General features: G+C 39.1%; 1 protein-coding gene across 2 annotated transcripts; it reads right to left on the bottom strand.

The window, feature by feature from the left end:
• Positions 1 to 452: 452 nt before the first annotated feature.
• On the bottom strand, positions 453 to 24,540 carry ncalda (neurocalcin delta a). Of its 2 annotated transcripts, none has more exons than XM_062539665.1 (4): positions 24,409 to 24,540; positions 9,525 to 9,922; positions 7,648 to 7,753; positions 453 to 6,220 (listed from the first exon to the last, which is right to left on the bottom strand). In XM_062539665.1, exons 2-4 carry the CDS (start codon positions 9,900 to 9,902, stop codon positions 6,123 to 6,125), a joined length of 582 nt encoding a protein of 193 aa, XP_062395649.1. In that variant the 5' UTR covers positions 9,903 to 9,922; positions 24,409 to 24,540; the 3' UTR covers positions 453 to 6,122. The 2 variants fall into 2 exon arrangements, with proteins under 2 accessions (XP_062395649.1, XP_062395648.1); XM_062539664.1 differs by lacking the exon at positions 24,409 to 24,540 and adding an exon at positions 13,708 to 13,804.
• Between the last annotated feature and the right edge of the window lie 1,619 nt (positions 24,541 to 26,159).

Below are 26,159 nucleotides of genomic sequence, written 5' to 3'. Positions count from 1 at the left end.
TTTAATGGCTTAATAAAATGACGAAAAATCCAACCTTTAAGGACACCAATTTTCTTTGTGAATGAATGATGTATCATAAATAAATACATTTTCTTCCCAAAATACTGGGGTCAAAAATATTGGCACTAATATAAGTTTGTGAGAAAAAAAACAAGTTGAGATAGCCTACATATTTGGTTTTTTTACTAGTTTACCACATCTTTCTGATTATTGGAGTTCTATTTACAGTACAGTACAAACCTAATTTGGCAAGAAAAAAAGGCAAGTGTAGCAGCGTCCATGTAATGCATAAAAAGATTTTAGTAACAAAATGCAAATAAAAATAATAATGTGATGTAAAAGGAGGCCCGAGCTTGAAAGGACCATTGGATAGTCTACACACTTGTCCTAAAATCATGATTGACACTCCTGTAACTATTTTATCCTTTTGTAATAAAATATGACAGGGGCCATTGTATGTTGTGCACAAAACAATTGGGAATTTAATAAATTCATTAATCAAACATGATACCCACACCAGAGTACAGAGTACAAGGTTTCAAATCTAAAAAACAGGACCATACAAACTCTACAAAATATAACAATTACAAACATTTTCAACAAATGACTATTGTACAATGTACAGTTCTGTTACAATACTGTTTTGTATTTGGCACCAGATGTGTGCAATATAGAATTATACTAGCTATTTGTAATAATAAAACAAAAGCATACACCATTAAGTCACTGCAGTTTATCATCTGTGCTTTTATCATGCACTCTCAAAGTTATACAAATAGCATCTCAAAATGTAAAGCATTTTTGTGCAACTGAGAGTATCATAATACTTTCTCGTCCCTCATAAGCTACTCAGGTAACTCGGCCACATCCAACAACATATAGATTTAGAAGTTTGGGCATCAAAGTTTGAACATTCCAGGGCAAGACACCTGCATCTGAGTGAAATGAGTCAAACAACCCCTTTAGCAAACAGTCAAAAACTAATTCAAATGTACATGCATTTTAGATAAAAACTTGCGATTCAGAATTGGCCAATTATGATAGTTCTGAGGAAAATTAAATTATCTAACATGTCAAACATGGGGTCTTCTGAGCAAAAAAGCAGCAAAAAAATCAAAACATTTCTGTCATGTAATTCACGATGATCTAGTGTACTTTCAAAATGGTTATACAAGCCAGGAATATTAGCACATGTGGACAAGGGAGGCAAATGTGTGTTTGAAAGCATGATGGTAATGAAAATAACCCATAGCCTACTTGAACTCAACTATGATTAAAGGAGAATTCCAGCGTGATATTGACTTAAAGTGTGTTGAAACATGATACCGAGTGTGAACGTTTGTCTTAGAGCTGATCTCGACCTGCCCCCTGCACTCAGAAATCTGCCGCTCCTTAGCTGATGCTAGCAACAGGTTTTCAATGGGAATGCCTCGACATCGGCTTAGCCATGCAAATAATTGTAAACTGTTTTACACCATTTATGAGGCTCAAAGTAGCTCCACACTTTATTGGTAGACTTCTGAGGGCCCTGACATTTAAAACGAGACATCGAGAACTTTGAAAAAGCACTGGTGGTTTACTTACATGACTGATTATTCAGGCAGTCACTTCCAAAAGTTTTCAGTTCGCCGCCATCTTGAATTTAGTTTGTGAAAACCTGTTGCTAGCATCGGCTAACGAGCGGCAGATTTCTGAGTGCAGGGGGTAGGTCGAGATCAGCTCTGAGACAAACGCTCACACTCGGTATCATGTTTCAACACACTTTTAGTCAATATCACACCGGAATTCTCCTTTAAGTATGCAGACCTCAGCTGATTTGCGCATTTGTACTATTGTCATACATATATATCCTGGATGTGCATTGTATGCAGTCAAGAACCTGAAGTCTGGAAGACAATGAGAAAAAAAATAAAATCATCACAGATCATAGAGAAAATCTTAAAGCCTACTGTGCATGGAAGACACCCTAAACAAGGAAGAGTGGGTGGATATTTATGATCAATGATAAGGAGGCTGACAGGGTATCTCCAAATGATCATTTGCAGGCTGTTATTTCTGTTAAACCTGCTGACCTCTGACTTGGGCACCCAGACCTTTACAGGTTTTGAATTTATTAAATAAAAGTTACATTACCATTAATATTACCAATTGCTTTTTTTCTACATGGGTTCTCTTTACGTATTTTCACTTTTTCGCAATTTCCTTAGAGAAGCCGAACGTTGGCAAACAATATGCATATGACATTATCCCCTAAACCTAGTGGTAAGAGTTGGTGTGCGGAACTCTGCCTATTATTTGAGAAAGCAATGGGGTATTATCTGGAAAATTGTGGCCTACAGAATAATATCTTGCAACGAAATAACACAAATCAAAATGAAATGACCTAAGAGATAAACTGGAATTAAATGCAAATGTATTTGATCGTGGCTCTTTAATACCAGTGCTCAACTCTTTACAAATTTGTCAAGGATGTACACGTCACCTATGAACAACCTAACTAACTTGAATATCACAGAATCCAACAGGGTGTTGAATTCAGATAATAATGTCAGATGAAAATCCTATATTTTGCAATCTGCAAAGGTATTTGTAACCCCAAAAGCAGCTTCTGATTTGATTTCACAGAGAAGTGAAATTGGCTTTAATTCCTCTTCTCTGTGAAACATAGGCTAGTTGTAGAACACATGGGGCTGTGATTTGTTTTAGCTGTTCTGCCATGTCCCCCAGTAGTAAATAAGGATGTTGCAGAGTGGCATCTCAGCATACTAACCTGCGTTGCAATCAAAACAACTAAATATCTCTTTCAAATACCTTACAAAAACAAATCTGTACAAACAATATTTCAATAGCACATGCAACAAAAATGCACTTCAAAGGAATGGGATTGTTTTGTCTTTTGACTTCTTATTGTCCTCTGGTCGGCATACCAACACCTGATTACAACAACTTAACATGAACAAACAAATGTACACCCACACAAACTCATATGAGTTCACATCCCAAAGTTAGGCTATTTCATAAACATACTTCAGTCTTCTTACACTAAAATAGTAATTTAAGCATGAATAAAAGATCTGTTGTTCTGCCTCTGCATTGACATTTTTCATATTTGAGCATAGGAAAAAGTAAAATGTTTCTTTCATTATCCTTCAGAGTGGCAAGGGTGAAATATGTTAACAGTTTTAAACGATACATAGCCTATAGGTAATCAAACCTGTATGTACTGCGTAAAAAGCACTTTCAAGCATATGCATTCTCAAGACAAGATAACTAAGGCTATTTACTGTACACTGCATGGTAAATGTTACCCAACTCCAATTTTTTGCTCACAAATGACACTGATCATAAGTCATGCCAGGGTAAACAGGACAGAAGCAACCGGATATCTTCATATCCGAGCTGTGGACATTCACATGAGGTAATGCATATGAATCTGATATGAATTCATGCAACTGATGTGTATCCACACAGATGAGGATTTGGAGGTACATGAAATTCCAAAGTCATTTGTGTGTCAGTGGTAGGCAAAGTGTTTGTATGTGCATAAACTGTCAAATCAAATCAAATGTTTCCCCACATAATTCCTGGTTTGTCACATTATCAAGGCTTTTTATATCACTAATAATGAAACGTTGCACTCTATCCATGGACATCATTCTAAAATTTCAGCCATAAAAAATCACTGCTACACACACCCAGGCAAAACTTTCTTTCTCTTGTGCTGCATGACTTAAACAAATGCACCATGCTATCTATGACATGCAACAAAAAAACATAAAAAATTATATAATAAAAAAAACACATTACTGCTGGTTTTGGCTCTTGGGTCGTGTTTGTCCAAAAACCCATGTGCAACCATGACAGCAGTGCCTTCGACACTTAGAACACTAGTTTTTTTAAGGGTCAATTTCAGACTTGTATAAATGTATAGATTGGCTTTGAGTCATACTTTTATGTGGGTGTATCGAATCAACAACAAAAAAAATAGATACAGGTAAAAATATGCCATGTAAACATAACCTAAGCATCTATGAGATATAAGAGATTCTATCAATTCTATAATCCCTACAAATCTAACCAACTGTCTCTGCATCTACAGCACATTCCCATTCAGGGGCATGCGAGTATATCACAGCTGACTAAACAGACTTACAGTAATTGAGGCATTAACGTGCACTGCATCACCAAAACAAAAGTTGCACACTGTAATATTTAGTTGGACCCTCTTTAGCATTGATTAGAGTGCCCATTTGCCATGCCATTGTTTTGGCAATGTTATGAAACATTAATTTCCATTTAGAGTTGCATTCACGTTGTATCAAGATCTTGTCAAGATGACAGGAAAGGTGAACCACTGGGCTTCTCCAGTATGTCCCAAAGACTTACAATGACTTTAAAGGCAGTGATCCGCTTTCCCATAATTTGAGCCAGATGAATTAATTGTGACATTGTCATTCTGGAATATGCTTCTGCCGTCAGGGAAGAAAAAAACATGGGATTACCTGGTCATTTGGAACATTTAGGTTGTCATCTGAAATCTTTTGATGGCATAATGATGAGCCAACCCCATATTATAAAAAGGTCTCCAGAGGCTTGTACAGTGCTGTACTGTACATGAAGGGTGCATTGCTTCACATGCTCTCTTTCATATCCTAACATGTCCATAACTATGCAGAAGGGTAAAAGCCACGATTTAAATATTCAGATTAACGTTAGCATTTCTTTGTTGCCTAGACTGAAACACTGCACGCAGATAGGCATGGGCTACTTTGCTTATCGTTATCGTAAAAAGGCAATCCTATTTTAGACAACTGCCAACATCTCATACTAAATGACAGGTATAGTGGCAATGGAAATGTTACTTGAATCAGCCATTGCTTAGGCTAATTGAGGAGAATAAGGCAGTCTTTACATTAACAGTGCCATTGTGTTTCCCCATTCACTTTTCCTTGGCCATGTTTAATGTTTATAACCTACAGTGCTATGGACTTTGGTAAGTGGTCCTTCTGTTATTTGTACCAAAACTCTCTTCTTTTAATCCAATGAATGAAGTGTTACTAGCCATCCTTCTCAATTAGCACTACTTGTGTTCATAGCTTGTGCTCTGTGCTTACGCTCTTAACCTGTGTTGTGGGTGCAGTCGAAATCTGCTGGGACACAAGGTTGTGGTGTAAACGTGGCATGGATCTTCATTCATCTGGGTATTCCCTTAACAAAGTAAAGTGGAATGGATTTGATATGGAAGTACCTATAAAAACTCAAAGTGGTAAGGTCCTAACTGATAATATTAAAAAGTGAATGGGACTTATCCAACTATCCAAAGTCAAATGTATACAGTAGGTCCCCTAGCAAAAAGAGAGGTTTAGGGAATGAATTGTCCACCACAGAGTCTTGACTTCATTGAAAGTCTTTGGGACATCCTGAAGAAGACTACAAAGAAGGTCAAGTCTCCTGTTAATAATACAAGGTCTTGGCAAAAAAATAAATGAAACTCTGGACAAAAACAAATGTTGCAAGGTTGCCTAAGGGTATTGTAACAATGGCAACAATGACTGGGCAACATATGACATGTATATGTTTTCTGGACCACATCACTACTTTTGTAATATATCCCTGTCTGAATATGAAAATGCTTGTAATCTTTAGCTGGAGCATTTGCACTTAAATGATTATGCACACAGGTGTGAGCCATTGTTTCCTGTTAATACTTCCTCAATAAAATTTCATTTAATCTAAAAACAAATCCTACAAAGTCTCCTTTTTGAATAAACTAAAAGCTATCAACGTTATTTTCTTCAACAGTGCTTGGCTGTCATTCACATTCATCTACGGATCCCAATTTAGAGTGCAAACACAGTCAATTAGCTTTGGCTAACAACATATCTACAAGACTGAGTCTTAACGGTTTGCAAGTTGCCACGCAATGAAAAAGTTGATAGAGTACGGCTGCCAGAAACCCAAACATAGGCATAGACATACATTAGGAATCAGTCCCAGTTATACAAACAGTCTGGAGAAAAGGGAGGTATACTGTAGCAATTAACAACTGAAAATTAAAACTAAAACATAAATACATTTTCGTGGAATTTGGGGTGACGGGCATCTGAGATGAGGTCCCGCAATCAGAACTGGCCTGCACTGCTGGGATCACACTGCAACAGCCGCACAATGGATGGGTCACTCTTTGCTCCCTTAATAAACTCTTCCAGTGACAGTTTGCCTGAGAAAGCACATACAACATCATGTTCAATTTCTACTTATGCCATCATAATTGTGAATGTCACTGCCTAGTGGTGTGCCACAGTTCTGCGCTTGTAGAGAAAGGAGCCCATAGCTCTCAAATTATATGAAAATAAACAAGATTAAAGGACACAAGACATCTTGCTCTGGCTGCATACAAATTTACAGAAACTCTCACAATCAACCTGCTCATTGTGAAGGGCATAAGACTAAAGGGAGAAATCTTGGTCACCGCAGATACCCTCATGCATTGTTTCTCAACCTTGGGGTCGGGAACCCATGAGGGGTCACCTGAGATACTGTATATAGTTCATTACATAAAATTATACATCAAAACTTAATAAAATACTTTTTAAAATTATAACCAAGTTAAGTAACCGATCCTTCATTAAAATGTATCTAAGTAAAGATAAACCTAGACAGCCCGCATGAGATGTTTGATGGAATTATGCTTGGCCAGTGTTCAAAACAAAGCAAAAGAGCTAAACAACCAGACGTGCAAGGATATCTGGGGGAAATCAAAGTACCGCTCGCTTCTGGATGTTACAGCAGAGAGGAGTTGCGCTCTCTCTCGCTACACATGAATGATTGGGGTCGCCAACATTTTGAGACATCAAAATGTTAGATCATTGTGATTGGATCATGGACTTCCCTGAGTGGCTACCAAACCTGAGTATCACCATTGGCAATTCAACAAGGAGGCATCAAATGTGACCCAAAAGTATTTGTAACTGTAGGAAATGTATATGTGTAGCATACATTTGTAACGGCAGAATAGATTCGTAATCGAAAGTTATAGTAACTGTGGAATCATTTACAGTATGCCCATAGAATAGATCTGTAAGTGAAGGACATACTGTAGGTAATATTAAATTGTTTGCTAACATTTTTCATACAGTTGCTAATCAGTTTTACAGTTACAACATTGTAGACACCCACATAAAATACTGTACATGAGACACTTTTGATCCCCAAGGTGGCGCAAAAGTCTAAAAACTGTAACTGTAGGACAGCTTTGTGCATATTGACTTCTAACTGCAGAATACATTTGTAATAGTAAAATATGTGTAACTGTAGGATGATTTGTAGCTGTAAAACATCATTTCTACAGTTTCAAGTGGTGATAAACACAATACTTGACCATATAGGGGTACTGTTTAACAAAGTGGCCTTTTCTAATTTACATTTTCATAAAACCCTCCTTTGTAAGATGCAGCAAACATTTCTCTAAAATAAATATCATGCTTAAGTACTACTGCAGTTTTTCTTTTTGAAAATGGTAAACATTCTCACCATTATTTCCAGTCACATTGAGAATAGACACTCTGAACTCCTCACCCTTGGCCAACAAATACCTACAATGTACAAGGTCAGTTTCTTTATAAAGTTGAAAGATAAGGCTTTTACCGTCGCGGTTTGTGTCCATCTGTCTGAAGATTTTTTCTGTTCTCTTCTCTGGTGTTGACTCATCTTCGGGCATCTTCATTACTGAGGATACCATCTTGTAAATGGCCTGTCACACAATAATTTGACAAAAGTTGAAAAAGTGCTTCTAATTATAACTATAGATGAACATATAGCTGTAAAATCAAAGATTCTAAGAGACACCATCATTGTGTAACGTCACATGCAAAGTATGAATAGTGGCCAGAATTACATTTAAATCTCTCACTTTGGCCTATATAACTAGGAGAGGAACGATTATGCTTGTGAATTTTAACGGTTTCTAGCAAAGAGTTGTGATTAGCTTTTGGCAATGTTGCAGCAAATTTGTGGCAAGGTCATATTTTTGCATGCAAATAGGGTTTGTGGCAAACCTCTGGTAGACTTGTGGTGGACTTTGTAATAAACTTATGGAAAACAATTGGTTCTTTTGGTTTTTAGGTTTGTTTTCTTTGTTACAGGTTTGCCAGAACGCAGAATGCAAGAATGTTGATAACATTGAGCATGTTTACACGCACACTAAAAAAACGATTACGGAAAACTATCGGGTAATTGGAATAATCCGTTAAATGGCGTATACAAGTGAATATACTGAATATTGGTGTATTCTGTTTACATGAGCACTTGAATAACCAGATAACTACAAAACCCTGATCCGTTTCTTTTTTTAGAGTGCATGTAAACATTCACCCAGGCTACTACCTATGCAGGAACAGGTAAATCAAGTAAAACAGTTGAGTTATAATTATAATTAGAAATAAAATTAGAAAAATCAAAATTAGGCCTAAGGAACTCCGCTATGGCAGTCTGGTTGCTGTCCACTACTGAAATTGTAATTGCCACTAGTGGAAAATTTGTAATCAGATGTTCACTAGAAGTTTGCCATTACTAGCTAAATGTATAGGCAAACAGCGGCAAATTCCTCTTCGGTGCCATAACTTTGCTGAAGTTTGCCTCTGGTGGCCATCATTGGCAAACTTGTGGCAATTTATTCTAGTGGTTTCTTTGCCAGAAATCACCCACAAGCTTGCATTTTTTTTACCATAAAAAGGCAGCCAATCAGTGATTTTAAGCTGCCATACAATCTCATCTAGTAAAATGATAGCCTATAGGATGCAGCAACTGTCTCAAACATGCAATTTGGATAATCTTAGCAACCACTTCATAAGATTAAAGGAATGTTTGATCAGATTCATTTCAGACCAAAACTCAACAAAGGGAAACGGGAAATGTGTTCCACCAAACTAAACATTGAGCTGTCATGTTGTTGGTAGAAAACAAAAAGATTTATAAAATAGAACAGCATAACTGTCTCATTCAAAAATCTCAATCACAAAAAGACAGGTGTGTTGGAGAAGACCAAAGGATGATTAACATAGGACTGAAAAACTCTCACTGCTGACCAAAATTTCATTTATATGGGGCTCTATTTTAGCAATCTGAAATGCCTAGTCAGAGACACAAGCTTCAAGGTGTGTCCAGTTCACATTCACAAATTTAACATTATGAATTTTCTTTAATTGACACAACCATGGGCGCAATGCTCAAGGTGAGGACGCATGACAAAAAAATGAATCACTGAATTGGATGTAAGATAAGAATATGCCTTGTGTAGCCCTTGGCGCCAGGTGTTCGATAGGGCCCTAACACTGCAAGTGCAACAAACAGTGTGAGGGAGTTTTTCAGTCCTACAGTCGTCAACTTGGTCTTCCAAACACACTTGTCGATCCTAGAGTTGTGCAAAAGATTTTGTTCTTGTGTGATTTAAAAACTCTATGACACATTATGCAGATGGACACACTAACATGTAAACATTTTGTTTGAAAGTAAGCATTTAATACCTGTACAATTTCCAGCATCTCAGACTTGCTAATGTACCCATTGCCATCCAGATCGTACATACTGAAAGCCCATTTCAGCTTTTGCTCAAGCTTTCCCCGTGATGTCACGCTCAGAGCAATGATAAACTCCCGGAAGTCTATTGTGCCATCACCATTAGCATCAAACGTGCGAAAAACATGTTCTGCAAACTTAGAGGCATCTCCATAAGGAAAAAAGTTTCCATATATCTTCTTGAATTCCTCCATTGAGAGATTTCCACTGGGGCAGTCCCTCAGAAAACCCTTGTACCATTCCTGGATCTCATGCTCAGTGAAATCAGTGCTTTCCAACAGGTCCTGCATCACTTCGGGCCGCAGCTTGCTGTTCTGTTTTCCCATGATGATGATCTCTGGTGTAACTACAGGAAACAAAAAGTGCAATCATAATTCTACTTAACACAATAATTTCAAGATATAGCTTCAAATGACAGAGTCCATCTAGCCAAATAAAATGTAATTAAAAATGGGTAATGTGATGGAAGTTCCAAAATGGAAGTTGATTCATTTTGGCATTCATTCAACATTAACTGATCTTTGTTGCAAGGTCATAGAATCCTACCCAAAACGAATCTGCTCTTCAATCATCTGTTCTAGTACACCACTACCCCAAGCCTTAATTCATTAAATAATACAGAGCTCTCCTGGTGATAGCCAGATTTGTAAACTGTGTGCACATCCCCTGTTCTATCATTCATTACTTCACCACTAATTCCACTAACCGGAAGAGAGGTCTCAGGCAGGTACTGTAAATGACACCCAGCTTTCCTGTGAAGTTTTGTAACAGGCTCCATTGTTCTTGCACATACCATCATGTCATACGGTGCATTTCTCAAATCATTAATGTTACATCATTAATGTTTGCACAACAGTTAGTGCATCTGAAACAATTTCTACAAACTTCACCACATTGTAACTTGTTCAAAATGTTTTTTAAAGTTTATGTCTCAAAATATTTATGCCAATCAATATATTAGTGCTTTTATGATGTGCACAAGAGACTAAATGATGTGGAGGTTGAATTTTGAGAATTTTAATTCTGATCTGAGAAATGCACCAAAGTGACTGGGAAACAGTAATCTACAATATGCTCAAGCATGTTAGAATGATTGAGACTTGAAGACAAATTAACCAAAACCAGTTTCTCCATCTCCCAACAGAATGCTGTCAATTCTCAGCCTCCGACCCCACCTACTGGCAAATGTGAAGACTTGATATAATCGGCCAGTGTAATGTGCAACACAACAACCTTATCTATTCACTATTAACCTAAGGACACATGATACGCATGCTTTTAGATGCAAGTAACAAATAGATTCTTTGTTTTGGCATGTGGTATTTTCATTACTTCCACCCATGAAGTTATGTTTTTTTGGTCTTGGTTGTGTTTGAGTGGATCTGAAGTGGGAGGTAGATTCAGTTGGTCCCCTAAGTAAAGCATGGCAGATTGAAATGTATTGAAATGTATTACATGGGGAAATATGAGTACTTAAAGGAGAACTCTGCCAATTTTCCACATAGAGTTCACTGCAAGAGAGAGAAAAAAGGAATTACCTAGCTGGAGTTGCTGTGCCAGATAGAGCAGCCAGGCAACTTTCAAATCATGTCCCCAGAGTGGAACACTGTAGCTGCCTGGCAGCAGGTGAAGCTACTGTACTGTAGGTAGCTCCAATTGTTTTCAGGTGTTTTTGTACCAACTGTACTCAGTGACTTCAAGAAAAATGGATCTATTGAAAACTGGCCAGAGTTTTCATTTTAGGTGTGTGGGAATGATTGCATCATGCATCATAAGTACTGTATACAGCAAAATCTTGAAAGACAAGATGGCTATCTCCACAACTATGGTCATCATGACCTTTCCATTGTTCCAAGGCTAAATCTGTACAATTAAGACGGAATAAAGTGACAATGTTGCAGTAACCAACTATACCAATATGCTGCAATAACCAACTATACCAATACCAATATAATTTAAGAATCTTACACCTCACATTTCAGGGTTTATTACACCAGATGATTTCAATAAGGCTTTTAATAGTGTGTGTATGCTGTACAGAATTTTCCATTTGGTTTCTTCTATGGTTTACCATGTAACATTGTCCATCAGCTGTGCCATTTTAGTCAACAGTCTGGCTAGCTGGATAAGTCAACCTTAATGGACATTCATTTGAAACTGTATGCCAACTGATTTCAGATACGTTTGTATATTTTATTCGTGAATGTATGGATATGTTGTATATGATTGGGAAACAATAAACATGATGTTATCTGTAGGTGTGTGAGAATTTGAAAATGTATCAAATGAATCAATGTGATGATACACAGACAAGGTTGAGCCCTATGAAATCCACAGAACCATTAACTCTTACTTGCTTACAACTCCACTCAATATAGATACACAGCACTCCCACATAACACTCAAGCTGTAATAACAGATAGGAGAGACAACACACAAAGGCAGCTGTGGCAGGACTAATCACCTCCTACACACATTCTGTCAGGCTTTGCTATCACTAATCAGCCTGTATATTTCAACAAAAGAACCACTGAGACTCGTAGCCATGGGGTAATACTTTTGATACCCTTGAGCAATACGGTCATTCTTGTCCACCAGAGAGCAACATTGCTCAAAATGGGCCTGTGCCTGGTGCGTTTCTATATTAACACCCCCCATACAGGATCACTAATTAGTCTACTTGTTTCAATATTAGGGAGAAAGCCTGCTGTGCAATACATCACAGTAGTAAAGTAGTTTCTTCAATGCCTTTCAAACAGAGAAATAAAATATCTGTGCATATTATCATTTGATCACTATCCATGATATTGTCCAGCCAACAATGGACATCGTCATGCCACCTCAGATCTCATAATTAGGGAAATATGGCTATGTTGCCAATAAACAATGGTGTGCACTCTCTCATTATGTTCCTCTGCATCTTTATTCTGTTCTTCAATTGTCATGCATTGCTGATAATTCCACCTGCATCAAAATCACTCATTATAGTTTACGAGCATGTTTCTATCGTACAACAGAAAGTACCACCAATTAACCAGCACCTCTAACAAGTAAGATTATGATTATGATTAAAAGGGTAATTGTGGCTTGATCTGTTGCCATCTGCCACACGTGTATCCCAGAATCGTTTGGTCACCAACTATACAGAAATGACTAATGTACAATATAATTCTAAATCATAGGCTACACGTATGGACTGTTTCTTGAAATGGGTTTAGCATCATTATCAGAACATGTATTGGAGTTACAAGAGGAACACTTGTTGAAAAAGACACCCCGTTTAAAGTCCCCACTGGGACTCTACCACTAATCACTTAACATTTTGAAGAGTCCGACATGAATGTTCCAGTCATTCAAAGTTAAAGAGCAGAAATTTCATAATGCCACATTTGACAGTTATTGAGAGAGAAAAGGAGCAAAGAGTACAGTGAATGTTCAATTTAGCATGAGAGAGAAGGGTTGCGTTGCTTGGCAACAAAAGATGCCAAGACTTGAAACTACTTTTGTGGGAGGAGGATGAACGGACAAAAATCTATAAACAATAGGTAACAAAATCTTTAAAGTCTTTAAAAGCGACTAGTTGGTAATAGAATTGTTGTGATTACCTGCAGCCATCAGGCTTCAGGCTTCAGCCTTCAGCCGAATCACAGCCATGGTGATATCAGCCAACAACGCTACTCTTATTCATGCCATATTGAAGCACAGTTTTCTGCTAGTTAATTAAGCAATCTCCAGGGCCCTGGAGACTGAATTTCCCTCTTCCTGTGTTATTTCAGAACAGCAGTGGGTGTGTGCCTGTATGTAGTGGAGGGGGGTGGGGGTTAAAGATAGCCAGGGAGGTTGCATGCAAGTGTGCATGAGATGGGGAAGAGAAGAAGAGCAAGCTATCTCCCCCATGAGAACAGCAATCTACAGCATCTCCATGTCTGCTTGTTTATTTAAACCCACTGCACAAGGGTGCAACAACAACCTCCATAATAAGCTTGTGAACCACTCCGTCTCTTACCAAGAGATCCATCGATTCATTGAGCATTTTAACAGGCAGCAACCATGTTTGTTTTGTTCTCATTCTCTTCTATTTTTGTAGATTTCTTATTGATCAAATCAGCCAAACAAGACAATAAGCCTTACCTCTTTGCTTATGTTGTTGACGGAGGCGTTTAACAATCCATAACCTGATTGTTAATGAATTGGATGACAGCTGTAGATGCTTCTCTAATCAACGATTAAATAAAACAAAAATAAGGGAGTGTAGCAACAGGCTGCAAGACTCCTTTATCAAAGTCCACAAGATTCTTCTAGACTCTCAGCAGCTGAGGACCAGAACTCTGCCTCCACCCCCTCGCACACACTAACGTCAGAGCCCTACGGTCACATGAAAAGAAGCAGCAAGTCTGTGTTGCCCTGGAAACAGGAGCACTGTTCCGTAGTGATTTCAATGGGTTATCTGTCACACTGAAAAAAGCACTCCTGACTAGACTTTGATATTTAAAGAGAACGATGATGGAACACAAGACTGAAGAACACAGGAATTTATTAGACAGATTATGGCGATATTGATGAATAGAGACCAAAGACTTGGTTAACAGAGAGCAAAAAATAAACTATATTCTTTTGTGATGAAGACTTGGAATATGACAGAATAGCCTTGTAATTCAAATAAATGGGGCACAGACCAAAAACAATATGTGAACTAAATACTCACACTCAAGTCACATGCAAATAAAATTGAGACAATACTGACTGTCAAAGACAATACTGACTGTAAAAGAAATGCAATCCTAAATAAATGTGTATCTAAGATTGCCCCGAGAAAACATTTCTGTTGTGACTGAACTTCAGCCCTTGTAATAATGAAACCATAGCATCAAAAAAGATTCCTAGATAACAGCATATTGATACCACTAACCTTAGTTGTCTGAAGCTAGATAGATACTGCTACACCACATAGTGCTTTAAACAAAGACAATTATGCAATCTGGTTTTACGGTGGATGAGCTCAAATCATACCCATCTCTTGAAAGTAAATCTCATAACAGATCTCATAACACAAGAAGGGCAGAAAACAAGAAGGGCAGTGTAACCATTCATTAAGGTTCTGTTTAATTCTATATAAAACCTAAATGATCTTGAACTGACATCTGAGTGTGTTTATTCTTGGTGTATAAAGGAATACAAGTAGGCTGAAGATATAACTAATTAGGAAAACAGACAAGTACATTTTCTCTAATCAAGTATTTAAGCTTAATTAAAACCATACATAGCTCTTTAAGCTTTACTCTTGTTAAAAGTAAACTCTAAATACTGCTGGGAAATCTAGCAGTACCCCCCACTTCCTTCATTGAAATGGAAATGCAGAGCATTTGGTGGTAGTCAATACTCCATAGTCAGTAGAATCATACATTCCATTCTACAGAAAGAGACCTTAGGGGTCATCATTTAGAGAGCAAAACCCTGACTCTTTCTCCTCCTCCCACACTGTGGGAATAACAATGGCTTTGGTTGAATTCCATCTGATATCCCAGCTGCACTTACGGGCCCCAAATGTGGCCCCTGAATATGGAAGGGTGATGGAAGAAAGCCCAGGGTAACCTCTGTAGCCTAAGCTACCCATATAAAAAAGATATAGAAAAAACGTATACTGCCAGCAATGTGGTTTGTATACAAAACTTGTATGATTTACTCTTGAAAGAGGCAAGAAATTTTTTTTTTATCAACTTTGAGGGACTGCTATGAACATGCAGGATCATCCAGACTACTCGTGGTGATTTTACTGCATACTCTTCCTATTTATGCACCAGCCTGCAAAATTTGAGCCTCCTACAGATTCTAGTTCTTGAGCAATTAGCTTGTGAACTTTGACAAAAAAAAGAGGCAGAACAAATTTGACACCCCCCTCCCCCCGTAAAACTGGCTGTTACTTGAAATGTATTGATCTTAGCGCAAAACCATTTTACAGAGTGTCTCCTGGGTAACATAGGCACGCATGGTATTTTTTTCAGATTTTTTGAGACGCAAATGCACGCGCTCTGGTTGATTTGACGTGGAATGACCCAGATACTAAACAGAGGCAGGAGCAGTAGAGATCATGGATATGGATATGGATATATATATTTGTTGTTGTTGCTGTTGTTGTTTTTAAAGTTCTGTGACCAAGGATGAAATGGAAACTGTCTGTAGTCTGAACTATATCAGATTAAAATAATCTGATCACAAACAAACTGCCATTATCACTGAGCTATCAATCAAAAGATCTACGTCATTCCCACATGAAACGTTAATATAAAATAGCGTATGAACCACCAAAAGGTGTTCAGCACAGCCAGCAAAGTTCAAATCTCATGATGGTAAACCGTGCTACCCTAGTTTAGAGAGCCATTTCAACAGCTGTGCTGAGGTCGAGGTGTGTCAATATTAACTAATTTTTGGTTTTGTATTTGGACACCAGCTCTGTCTTTTTTCCCTTAATCATTACATGTTTTAATTGGCAGACATAATAATTACATAAATATTACTATTGTTACAGAACAAATACTATTGTTATTACCTTTTCACTACTTCTTCCCTGACTAGGTCTTGCATAATTTGGAGCAATGACCTGCGTTACTGTTTTAGTAGAATAAAAAAACGGGCCCAGTTACTGCCATCCAATATGGTAAAGGAATGTAGTTGTCATCAAATTGAGCTATAGCCTTTAAAGAATTACATACTTTACCAGCACTAACGTAACCACAACCCCACTTCTCTGCTTTGTAATTGGGTCATTCCACCTCAATTCAACAAATGCCTTCTGCTTGACCATCTCAGATTTGCTTCAAAATTGTACCACCTAAAGTGTAACCATTTAAACCAGCTTAGCCAAAATATTAGCTTGGTATACCTAATACATCCAGAGAAAAAAGAATTTGAACATGGTACCCCACTTCGGACTTCAAATGTTCTGTTCTGTGAATAATGATTGCTACCTATAGATTCCACATGGACATCTGAAATCAGAAGAAAAATTGCAGATTAACAAATAAACAAAATGTTTGCCAAATGGTTATGTCTCTCTACAGATGTGTTTAAGCTGTCTTTGAAAAGGTAATTAAGAGGTGTCTATATTGCATTGTTGTTGGAAATATTGTAACACAAAACGGAAAAATAATCAATTTGGATGATATTTTATCTCCCCATTACAGGGGTACGACAAGCTATACCAATGAATCGAACGCATCTCCAGAAAGAGTGTGAAATGGGCTTTCAGACTGTGAAATTTCAAGATGATAAGCTTTGCAAATCAACTCAGACATATTTTGGTTACAATGACGGGGTTATCCGATTGTAAACTGTCTCTCTGTCAGTAACATTTTCAAATCAACTCTTCGTATCGACACCAAGCAGCAGTATGAGTTTGACATTCTGGCTACCATTGCGGTGGTAAGCGACGCAGACACAGGAGACAAAACTTTGAAAGGTTTATGCCGGTAATGTATAGGCAACTACATTGTGTCGATGCAAAAATCTATTCATCAGTACATCAGTGAGGGTGTTTACTGCAATTTCATTCACGCTGCTAAGGCAACTACCTGGAAACTACCGCCCTAATTTTTGCCTGAGATAGGGGACCAATCACAGAACAGGGAGGAAAGCAAGACGATGATGAGCTATATACATTTGATAGACATCCATGGTGCCCAATGAACGGATCTGGGCATCTTATCAAATACGAGAAAATTAACGTTTGGTTGCCAGACCACATCTCATTTGTGACCCTTCAAAGCGAAATCAGTCGCTTTGCGCACAGCGTTATTTTGAGAAAATCCACAATAAACAAACTTCCGGGTTAACATGTTGAATTTCACGTTTTCGCATATGATTTCGTATGATGATACACGGATACAGCAGACTGCTATCCTAACACCAAGGAGCTGATAGTGGATTACAGGCGGCTATAGGGAACACGCACCCACACACCCATTCACATCGGGAGTGCAGCTGTGGAGAGAATCAAAGGCTTCAGATTCCTGGGTATAAACATCAGCAAGGATCTCAGCTGGACACACCATATGTGTAGTCACAAAGACAGCTACAATAGACAGCAGCTCTTCTTTCTGCACCGTCTACGGAAATTTGGCATGGACCACAAAATATTGACCAACTTTTACCACTGTACAATAGAGAGCATTCTGACTGGTGACATAACAACATGGTATGGTAACAGCACTGCCCAGGACAGGGGATCTCTACAGAGTTATCAGAGCAGCACAGTGTATTACAAGGACTGAGTTATCCATACAGGACCGCTACAGTCAGCGCTGCAGTAGAAAGACCAAGCGTTGTTTCTGACCCCAGTCATTCCAGCCACTGCCTTTTCAACCTCCTGCCTTCTGGCAACTAACATCCGCGAATATCTGAGCTGGTCACACCATAAAGGTATGGTCACAAAGGCAGCAACAAAGACAACAGAACTTTCTTCGGCAGCTGCGGAAGTTTGGTACAGACGATGATGAAATATTTACAGTAATTTCCCGCATATAAGCCGCATTGTGTATAAGCCGCAGGACAGTGTTTTATGCAAGTTAAAAGAAACACAACCATATTAACACCATATTAACTGCCCCCCTGTATTAACCTCATAGCTAATGAAATTTTGCGAAATCAATGTATAAACCGCGGCTAATAGTCGGGAATTTACGGGTACCAACTTCTACAACTGTACCATTGAGAGCATCCTGACTGGCAACATCACAGCATGGTATGATAACAGCACCACCAATCGCAAAGCTATGCAAAGGGTGGCCAGGTCAGCACAGTGCTGAATTACCAACTATTCAGGATTTTTACAGCCAGTGCTGTAGACCAGCGGTTCCCAACATTTTTTCCCCACGTACCACCTTCTACGTCCTGACTCAACTCACGTACCCCCACCATCTGACAAGTTAAAAAGTAACACATTCTACTGACTTATTCCAGGCATCATGTTTCATAAGCCGTCTTTTTTAAATGAAAAAGTGCAAAAAGCTTACAAATGATTTCCTAACACTAGAACACTAAAGCACTTTTCCTATTACATGCACACTATTTGTTTATCTAGCAAATAACAATGTCCACAGACAAGGTGGAATCATGTTGTATGATTTAATGAAAGTATGATGTATTGTGCATCCAATTTGTTTTAGTCTGTTATTAAAAAGCAGTGTAAAGTGCAATTCTATATCTACTATGTTTAACTCTTGGTAATGGATATTGACAATGGACAATGTATGGTTCATAAAGATTATTAATCAAGTCAATTTGATTAATAGTCTCCATACACACATAAAGCTATTATGTACACTACTCACAAAAAGACAAATTTGTTTGCCCTTTGTTTCAATGCATTGTTTGAGATGAGGAAATCACCATTGCATGCTTCTACTTAAATGCCCTTCATGGTATAACAGCACTGTATTGTAGCTTGAACTTTTTACATTTTCCATAAATTTCACACAAAAGCCAGATATCCCTAACATTTTGTGAGTAGTAAATGAAGGCAAATAATTGATGTTGTTCTTCTCCACTAAACGTCTTACATCGTAATGTGTGATCTGGGGAAGCTAAAAAGAGAAGGGGAGGTGGGGTGGTTAGGACAGCTGCTATGCTATTTCCAAACAAATTTACCTTGCCATCAGGGAAGACTTTTCCATGGAAGACCCCAGGGTTCCACAGGGGATCATCCAGGAACTTACCCCCTGACTCAACTGACCATTTACTGATCCCTGTAACTACTCTAGGGAATTAAGGGAGTCATATACAACAACAAGAGTCCTTAGATGGTGTGCTGACAGTGGCCATATGTCAGCTGTGTAACCACTGACTTTCATTCCAACTACCATCACAACTACGTTGAGGACATGCCTCACATAAGGCCATGCCTCTGACCTTCACTGAAGTAAAATGAGGACTAGAAAAGTTCTTTGTTTGGCTGCTTCCATAATTGTCCACACTTAATGTCAATCTCTGCCCCTCAAGTCTCCACTGACATGACATTTGCACCATGATAATGATGATGATGATGATGATGGCTGAATAATCGTCCCAAAGAAGTCATTACCACTATCTAGGCAATGGAATGGATATAGAAAACTTTTGAAAGTTCTGCCTTTTTTTCTTAATTTGTGTCACAGTTACAGCATGGCAGTGTCACATCACCTAAGAAAACTCCCACTGATGAGAGGCGCTGTGGCGCAACAGGCTACAGCGCTCATGCCATGAACGGGTCTGACCTGCGCTCATTTCCCAATCCCACCCCATCTCTCTCTCCCACTTACTTCCTGTCTCTGTCTTCACAGTCCTATGAAAAGGCAAAAAAGCCCTAGAAATATACTTAAAAACAAACAAAAAAATCCCTATGATGGTAGCAATTAATCACGAGTATTTGAAGTGCATGCATTTTATCAACAACATTGGACAACCATAAAACAAGTCCAATTTATGTTACGTTGAAAAATACAATCGCAACAAACAACAGTTGCAAATAAAGTATTCCTATCCAAACAGCAACTTCCTGAGGTTATTTTACAACAGACAATACCTGTTCAAAGTGCAGTACAAGTGTGGCCTTATTCATGTGTCATCAAAATGATTTTGGAAATGTTATTATGGTATACAAAAAAAGGCAGAGACTATTTGCACCCGGGTGCAAATAATCAACATTACTATTTACACCCGGGTGTAAATAGTGTAATAATCAACATTACTATTTACACCCGGGTGTAAATAGTGTAATAATCAACAATACTATTTACACCCAATGTCTAACATCCATGTACCCTGTCAATAGGCCTGTGTATTTAGGCCTACCAGCTCTACAGTAGGTTAGGCCTAATTTAGTTTTTAACAGTTTTTAGCTGTTTTGCCATGTCTGCGTTAGGCTACTTGGAAGTGATTCTACAAATATTAGGCTAATGAGTGGTCATGTGGTAGCTTGATCAAAGGCAAGCTATAGTTCAAAGAGTTGTTTTCTGAGTTGTCTTCCAGGCAGCGCTGCCACTGTTGACTTAAAGGCACTTAATCCTACTCCTAACCTTAACCCTAACCTTAACCCATGCCTAACCCCAGCGCCTTCCAGGCAGCGCTGCCTTGAAGACAACGTTGGGGGCTCAAAACACCAAGAAACCTTTCTACTCACAACTACTGAAGCCTACTTCTACTTAACTGTACTCATAACTGAAATTAAATTAGTCAATCTTTGACTGGTTCAAAAAGCACAAACTCTTAATTGCTGCGAGGTAACGTCATCTAAGAAAAAACAAAAAAAGATATTACTTCAGTTGAGGATCGAACCTGGGTCTCCGGAGGTGTAACCCGACGATTATCCGCTGCACTACTCTCCGTTTGAAAATCAAGCGAAACTACTCATCTTTGAATGACGTGTTATGGTTGCTAGGTAACGGTAAACAAACTAAAAGACCGTATTTCTTGCTTTTGCTTACAAACGGACAGCTTTACCCGTTCACTGAACAAGGTTTATGGAAATTTAGCACCACTTTACCATCTGAAATATTGTTTTAATAATCCTAACTTGTTAGATTTAGGATTTAGGTTGGCCATCTCCTGCCAAGATGGTCCCGCTATGGTGGATTTCAGGTTTGAGTGCAAATAAGAAAATGCCTCAATTCCACTATTTACACCCGGGTGCAAATAATCACTCCGTAAAAAAAAAAAAAAAAACGCTTTAGGGGCCTTTAAGGTGAAAACGCAGCTAGTAAGTGACACTGATATAGTGATTTTTTTCTGTGCATCTTCACTATTTCTATCAGAAGACAATTAGTTACAAAATCCTCATTTTAACCAGTTTTTCACACTTACTATGTGACCAACATCATACATGGATTTGGGGATTCCTTTGGGTTTAATTTCAGAAGAAAAGAAAAATAGAAAAAAATCCAGTAGACATGCAATCTATACTGTATGAGAATACAGTTATGAGGCGCAATGGAGTAGGAGGATTGAAAGAAATAGGTCCACCATGACTATTTTTAAAACTTATTGCATCAGTGCGAGCATTTGTGTTATATGATATTACATATTATATGTCCAAACAAACGACACACATCCTCTACCACACCTCCACTGCACTGACCAAGAAAGACTACGACATCTGGCTACATCAATCAAAGTTTACAACATGCCACTGATTCTCACCATGCATGGACAGCCTGTGTCTGATTCTACAGAAGGACGTCACCTCATGGTAAAAAATAAAAAGTCAAAGCCCATAAAGCCAATAATAGCCAAGGCCAGCAGGCATTAAATCTAGCATAATATTTAAAAGCTTGAGGAGAGAGCATGACATTTACCGATGGCAAAGAATGATGCATCGGTTATGCTGCACTACTGTAGGTAAATATTGTGTTCAGAGATGGTGCTAAGACCTGAAATAATTGAAAAAGAATTCAGTTCTTTTTAAATGACTATTTTGTTTCTACTGTACTAAAAGGTATATTAATTACCAACAAAATTAAAGGTGTTTTCATACTTGGTACGTTTCAACTTTCTGAAAAAACTCAGGTCGATGACTGAGCATGTTTTCTACATGTGAACACGGCAACGATAGTCAGACCCCTTTAAAGCTAAATGAGACCATCTCGGTACATAGTCTCGGCACGGTTCGCTTTGAACTCCACAGTGTGGTTCACCTAATCTGTGCATTGAGAACACAAAGTGACCTGGGTTTACTTTTGCTTTTGTATCCTCTTTGACTTGTCATTGCCAAAGGGAAGGCATGCCATTTATTATATAAAAAAATTATTACCAGGCCTATACAAAACATGATACAGACATCAGACAGATCATACAGCCAAACAAGTGTGTAATGTCAAACTATTGATGATCTTTTCATCCATTATCAGTGACAATGTAGAAATCAGCAAACCTTGGATTACATTGCTCCCCGTCTTTCATGGGCTACCATCTATTATCTCTCTGACAATCTCTTCTTGCGTGTACGTGGTAAACATTCAAGAACAAGAGCGCAGTTGACAGGCTGATGTTCAGTTTTCATTTTGGATGCGAGCTACAAACTACAGGTTGTTGGATATAGGAACAGTAACCAGGTGGAGCAGGCCCACCACTCTGAATTAGAAATGTGATTGGCATGTTGACTGACAGTTCAAGAGGATCTTTGCAATTACTTCAGGTCAGAAATACTGTAATTCTGAAAATATGTTATAATTTCAGAATATTTATGAAACAGACCTATACATAACTAAACCAAAGCAACTATGTAGTTTATAATCCAAAGGTCTGGAACCCCCTGAGAAGGTATAGGCCTAGTGTAAACAGGAGGGAAACAGAGACCCCATCAGACTAGTGGTTCTCAGCCAGCCTCTGTAGCAGTAGCAGTGGGAGCAATAACTGTACTGTACTGTTGCTGGTGTCTCGTGCCACTCACCAACTGTCCTGTGACCTGTCCTGCGCTTCTCATCGACTGTCTTGTGCCACCTGCCTTGTCCTGTGCACTGTCCCGAGCCACTGACCTACTGTCCTGTGTACCATCCTGCACCTCTCATACTGTCTTGTGAAACTATTGCTATTGGCTTTCGCCACTCAGTCACTGTCTCGTGCCACCGGCCTACTGTCTTGTGCTCTGTCTTGTGTCAGTCATACTGTCTTGTGGCAGTTATTGACCACTGTCCCATGGGTTAGGTTTAGGATTAGGTTCAGGGTTAGGATTGTATCAATTGGAAAGTATCACAACACAGTAGGTAAGTGGCACAGGACAGTACTCAGGTCAGTAGATGAGTGGCATGGTACAGTACACGGGACTGTCGATGAGTGGCGCGGAACAATACACAGGAGAGTAGATTAGTGGCACGGGACGTTGTACAGTACAGTAGTCGAGTGGCACAAGCCACCAACAACAATACAGTACAGTTTTTGCTCTAACTGCCTCTCCTCTGTAGGCTACCGTGATGCAAAGTGAGATGTGCCATGGAATTCGAGGAACCCAGTGTGTTTTCATACAGGCTCATGAAATTGGCCATAGGGCTATTTTTGACCGCATCAGTGACACAGCTTCTTAATGAAAAAGCTCAGTCAACATCATGTAGGCTAGCCTATGCCTTTCGCTGTGGTCTCCTGCTCATGCACTCTGTGTGCGGTTTGAGATTATGAATGGATGTTTTAAAATAACTTTTTTTTCAGCAATAGCCTAGGCCTATATATTTGTTTTAACAGGGTATTACATTCTGAATAAGAGTGCAGCTCAAAGTTCTCACACCCGTAGACCCTGTTCAACACAGGCAATTACAACCAACATTTTAGGTTAGGCTACTAGCACTAGTCCATCAATGTATTTAAAAGGTTGCATGGGAACATAGAATGTGTCTGGAAAGTGGAAACGACATCGTGAACAGGCCGCGATTTGCCAATATAATCAAAGTAAATGCCAAGTAGGCTAATGGCTATTCCTCATCTTTTACAGCAATTATAGCTCGAGGGATGTCAAATAAGTTATTCATGAATACAACTAACCCTATATTCTGGTTTTGAAGAGGAATGAGATGTGAAACGTTGGCTACAACAAGAACGAAACAAAGGCCGAAAGTTTATACTGACATCGACTGCAATTTAAAAATATCGTTCAAAGACGACTTGCTGCTGTAGACTGTATAGGAAAGACTTGGCCAGTTAAAGCTTCAGCAAATTAATCCTGAAGCTCAAGTTCGATTATTAAACTTTAGTAAAAACCGATACCAACGTAATAGCTGACACAAGTGCACAATCAACCTAAATGGATGCCAGAATTCATCACAATTGATAAGGGCAGCCTCCAGCATAGCTTAGTTTTAAACTTCAGAAACTTACCGCGTACAGTGTCTTCGCAGTTATATCACTGAAGACGTTGCGGGCTTAACTTTATTGGCATAAAACTTCACTCTAACTTGTTAAGCTACAAGGTAAGGAAACTCAACCGTATGCCATAGGCAAGTAGCGAGGACACAGTTGATGACGTACATTGTGGACCAATTCAAGGAGGAGCATACACAAAACTTCAGCAGCTTGATGTAGGCTACCACTCTACCACGACATCTGCTGGCCAAGAAGTTAGGCCTAAAAAATAAACACAAAAAAGAAATGCAAGTTCCAAACATGTCTCTAATTACAAAGCTTCTGATAATGATTTCATTTTTGTCCATTTGAATGAGTGTACCGTCACACCGGTGTGTTTGGAATGTTGGAAAATTAACATTCTAAAGAATATCTGGGTTCATTGAATTCTACATAGAATTTTAGAACGTTGAATTGTTGCGGAATGGAATCTTGTGTTAGAATGTTCAAAACCCACCCTTTTAAAGGTTAAAACGCTGTAGAATCTACAGCGAGAATCTATCCTCAAGGCCCCATCACATTAAGGCCCCATCACATTACACGCGGCATGCGATATGCGATATGAAACCCATTACTTTCAATGGTTTGAGCGCGCAAGAAGTGGTCTGCCACTGGGCTCAGTATAGCGGCATTTTTGCCGCTTTGCCGCTCTTGCGTGTACCGAGGTCAAAGTTGAAATATGTTGAACTTTGACCGCGGTGCGCTGTAAGTCAATGGTCTTTTGCGCGGAATCCAGCGGTAACCACAACAAAAATCGTTACAGCCCCATCACATTACAGGCGGCATGCACTGCGCTCACCGCTAGGTTGCTCTTGGTTGAGGTAACGTTCTACGATTGTTGTTGTGGTTACCGCTGGGTTCCGCGCAAAAGACCATTGACTTACAGCGCGCCGCGGTCAAAGTTCAACATATTTAAACTTTGACCGCAGTAGCACAAGAGCAAAAATGCCGCTATACTGAGCGCAGCGGCAGACCAGTTCTTGCGCGCTCAAACCATTGAAAGTAATGGGTTTCATAGCGCATGCCGCGTGTAATGTGATGGGGCCTTTAGAACGTTACCTCAACCAAGAGCAACCTAGCGGTGAGTGCAGCGCATGCCGCCTGTAATGTGATGGGGCCTTTACGCGGCATGCGCTATGAACCAAATACTTTCAATGTTTTGCGGGCGCAAGAACTGGTCTGCCGCTGTGCTCAGCATAGCACAGTGCAAGCGGCATTTTGCCGCTTTGCCGCTCTTGTGCGTGCCATGGTCAAAGTTGGAATATGTGAGGGATAATGGACGACACGCCGTGTGGTTATACACAGTTAATGCACGTTCTAGATGGTAATACGGCCCGACACGCAGGAAAGGAAGAATCAATGGTATTTGCGCGGAGCCCTGCAGTAACCACAACAAAAATCTTTAGAACATTACCTGAACAAAGAGCAACTTAGCGGTGAGTGCAGCGCATGCCGTGTGCAAGGTGATGGGCCTTTAAGCTGACTGCATACGTGATTATTTCCGAGATTCTGATACGTTTTCAACTCAGAGTTGTACAGTACATACCAGTACATCATGGTTGAAAACATATCAAAATACCACGGGGCTATCACATTGCACACGACATGCACTGCACTCACCGCATAGGCGTATCGGAGGCAATGCATCGGACCCACAATTCAGTGCGCCATCAAGTTAAGTCCAGCCAATGTAAAGTGAATGGGAAAACAACGGACGAACGTTGGCG

The sequence above is a fragment of the Sardina pilchardus genome, chromosome 6 (genome assembly GCF_963854185.1).
Source record: "Sardina pilchardus chromosome 6, fSarPil1.1, whole genome shotgun sequence".
NCBI classification, from domain to species: domain Eukaryota; kingdom Metazoa; phylum Chordata; class Actinopteri; order Clupeiformes; family Clupeidae; genus Sardina; species Sardina pilchardus.
Note: the sequence above shows the minus strand (reverse complement) of the source record. Positions and strands in the feature narration are given on the sequence as shown.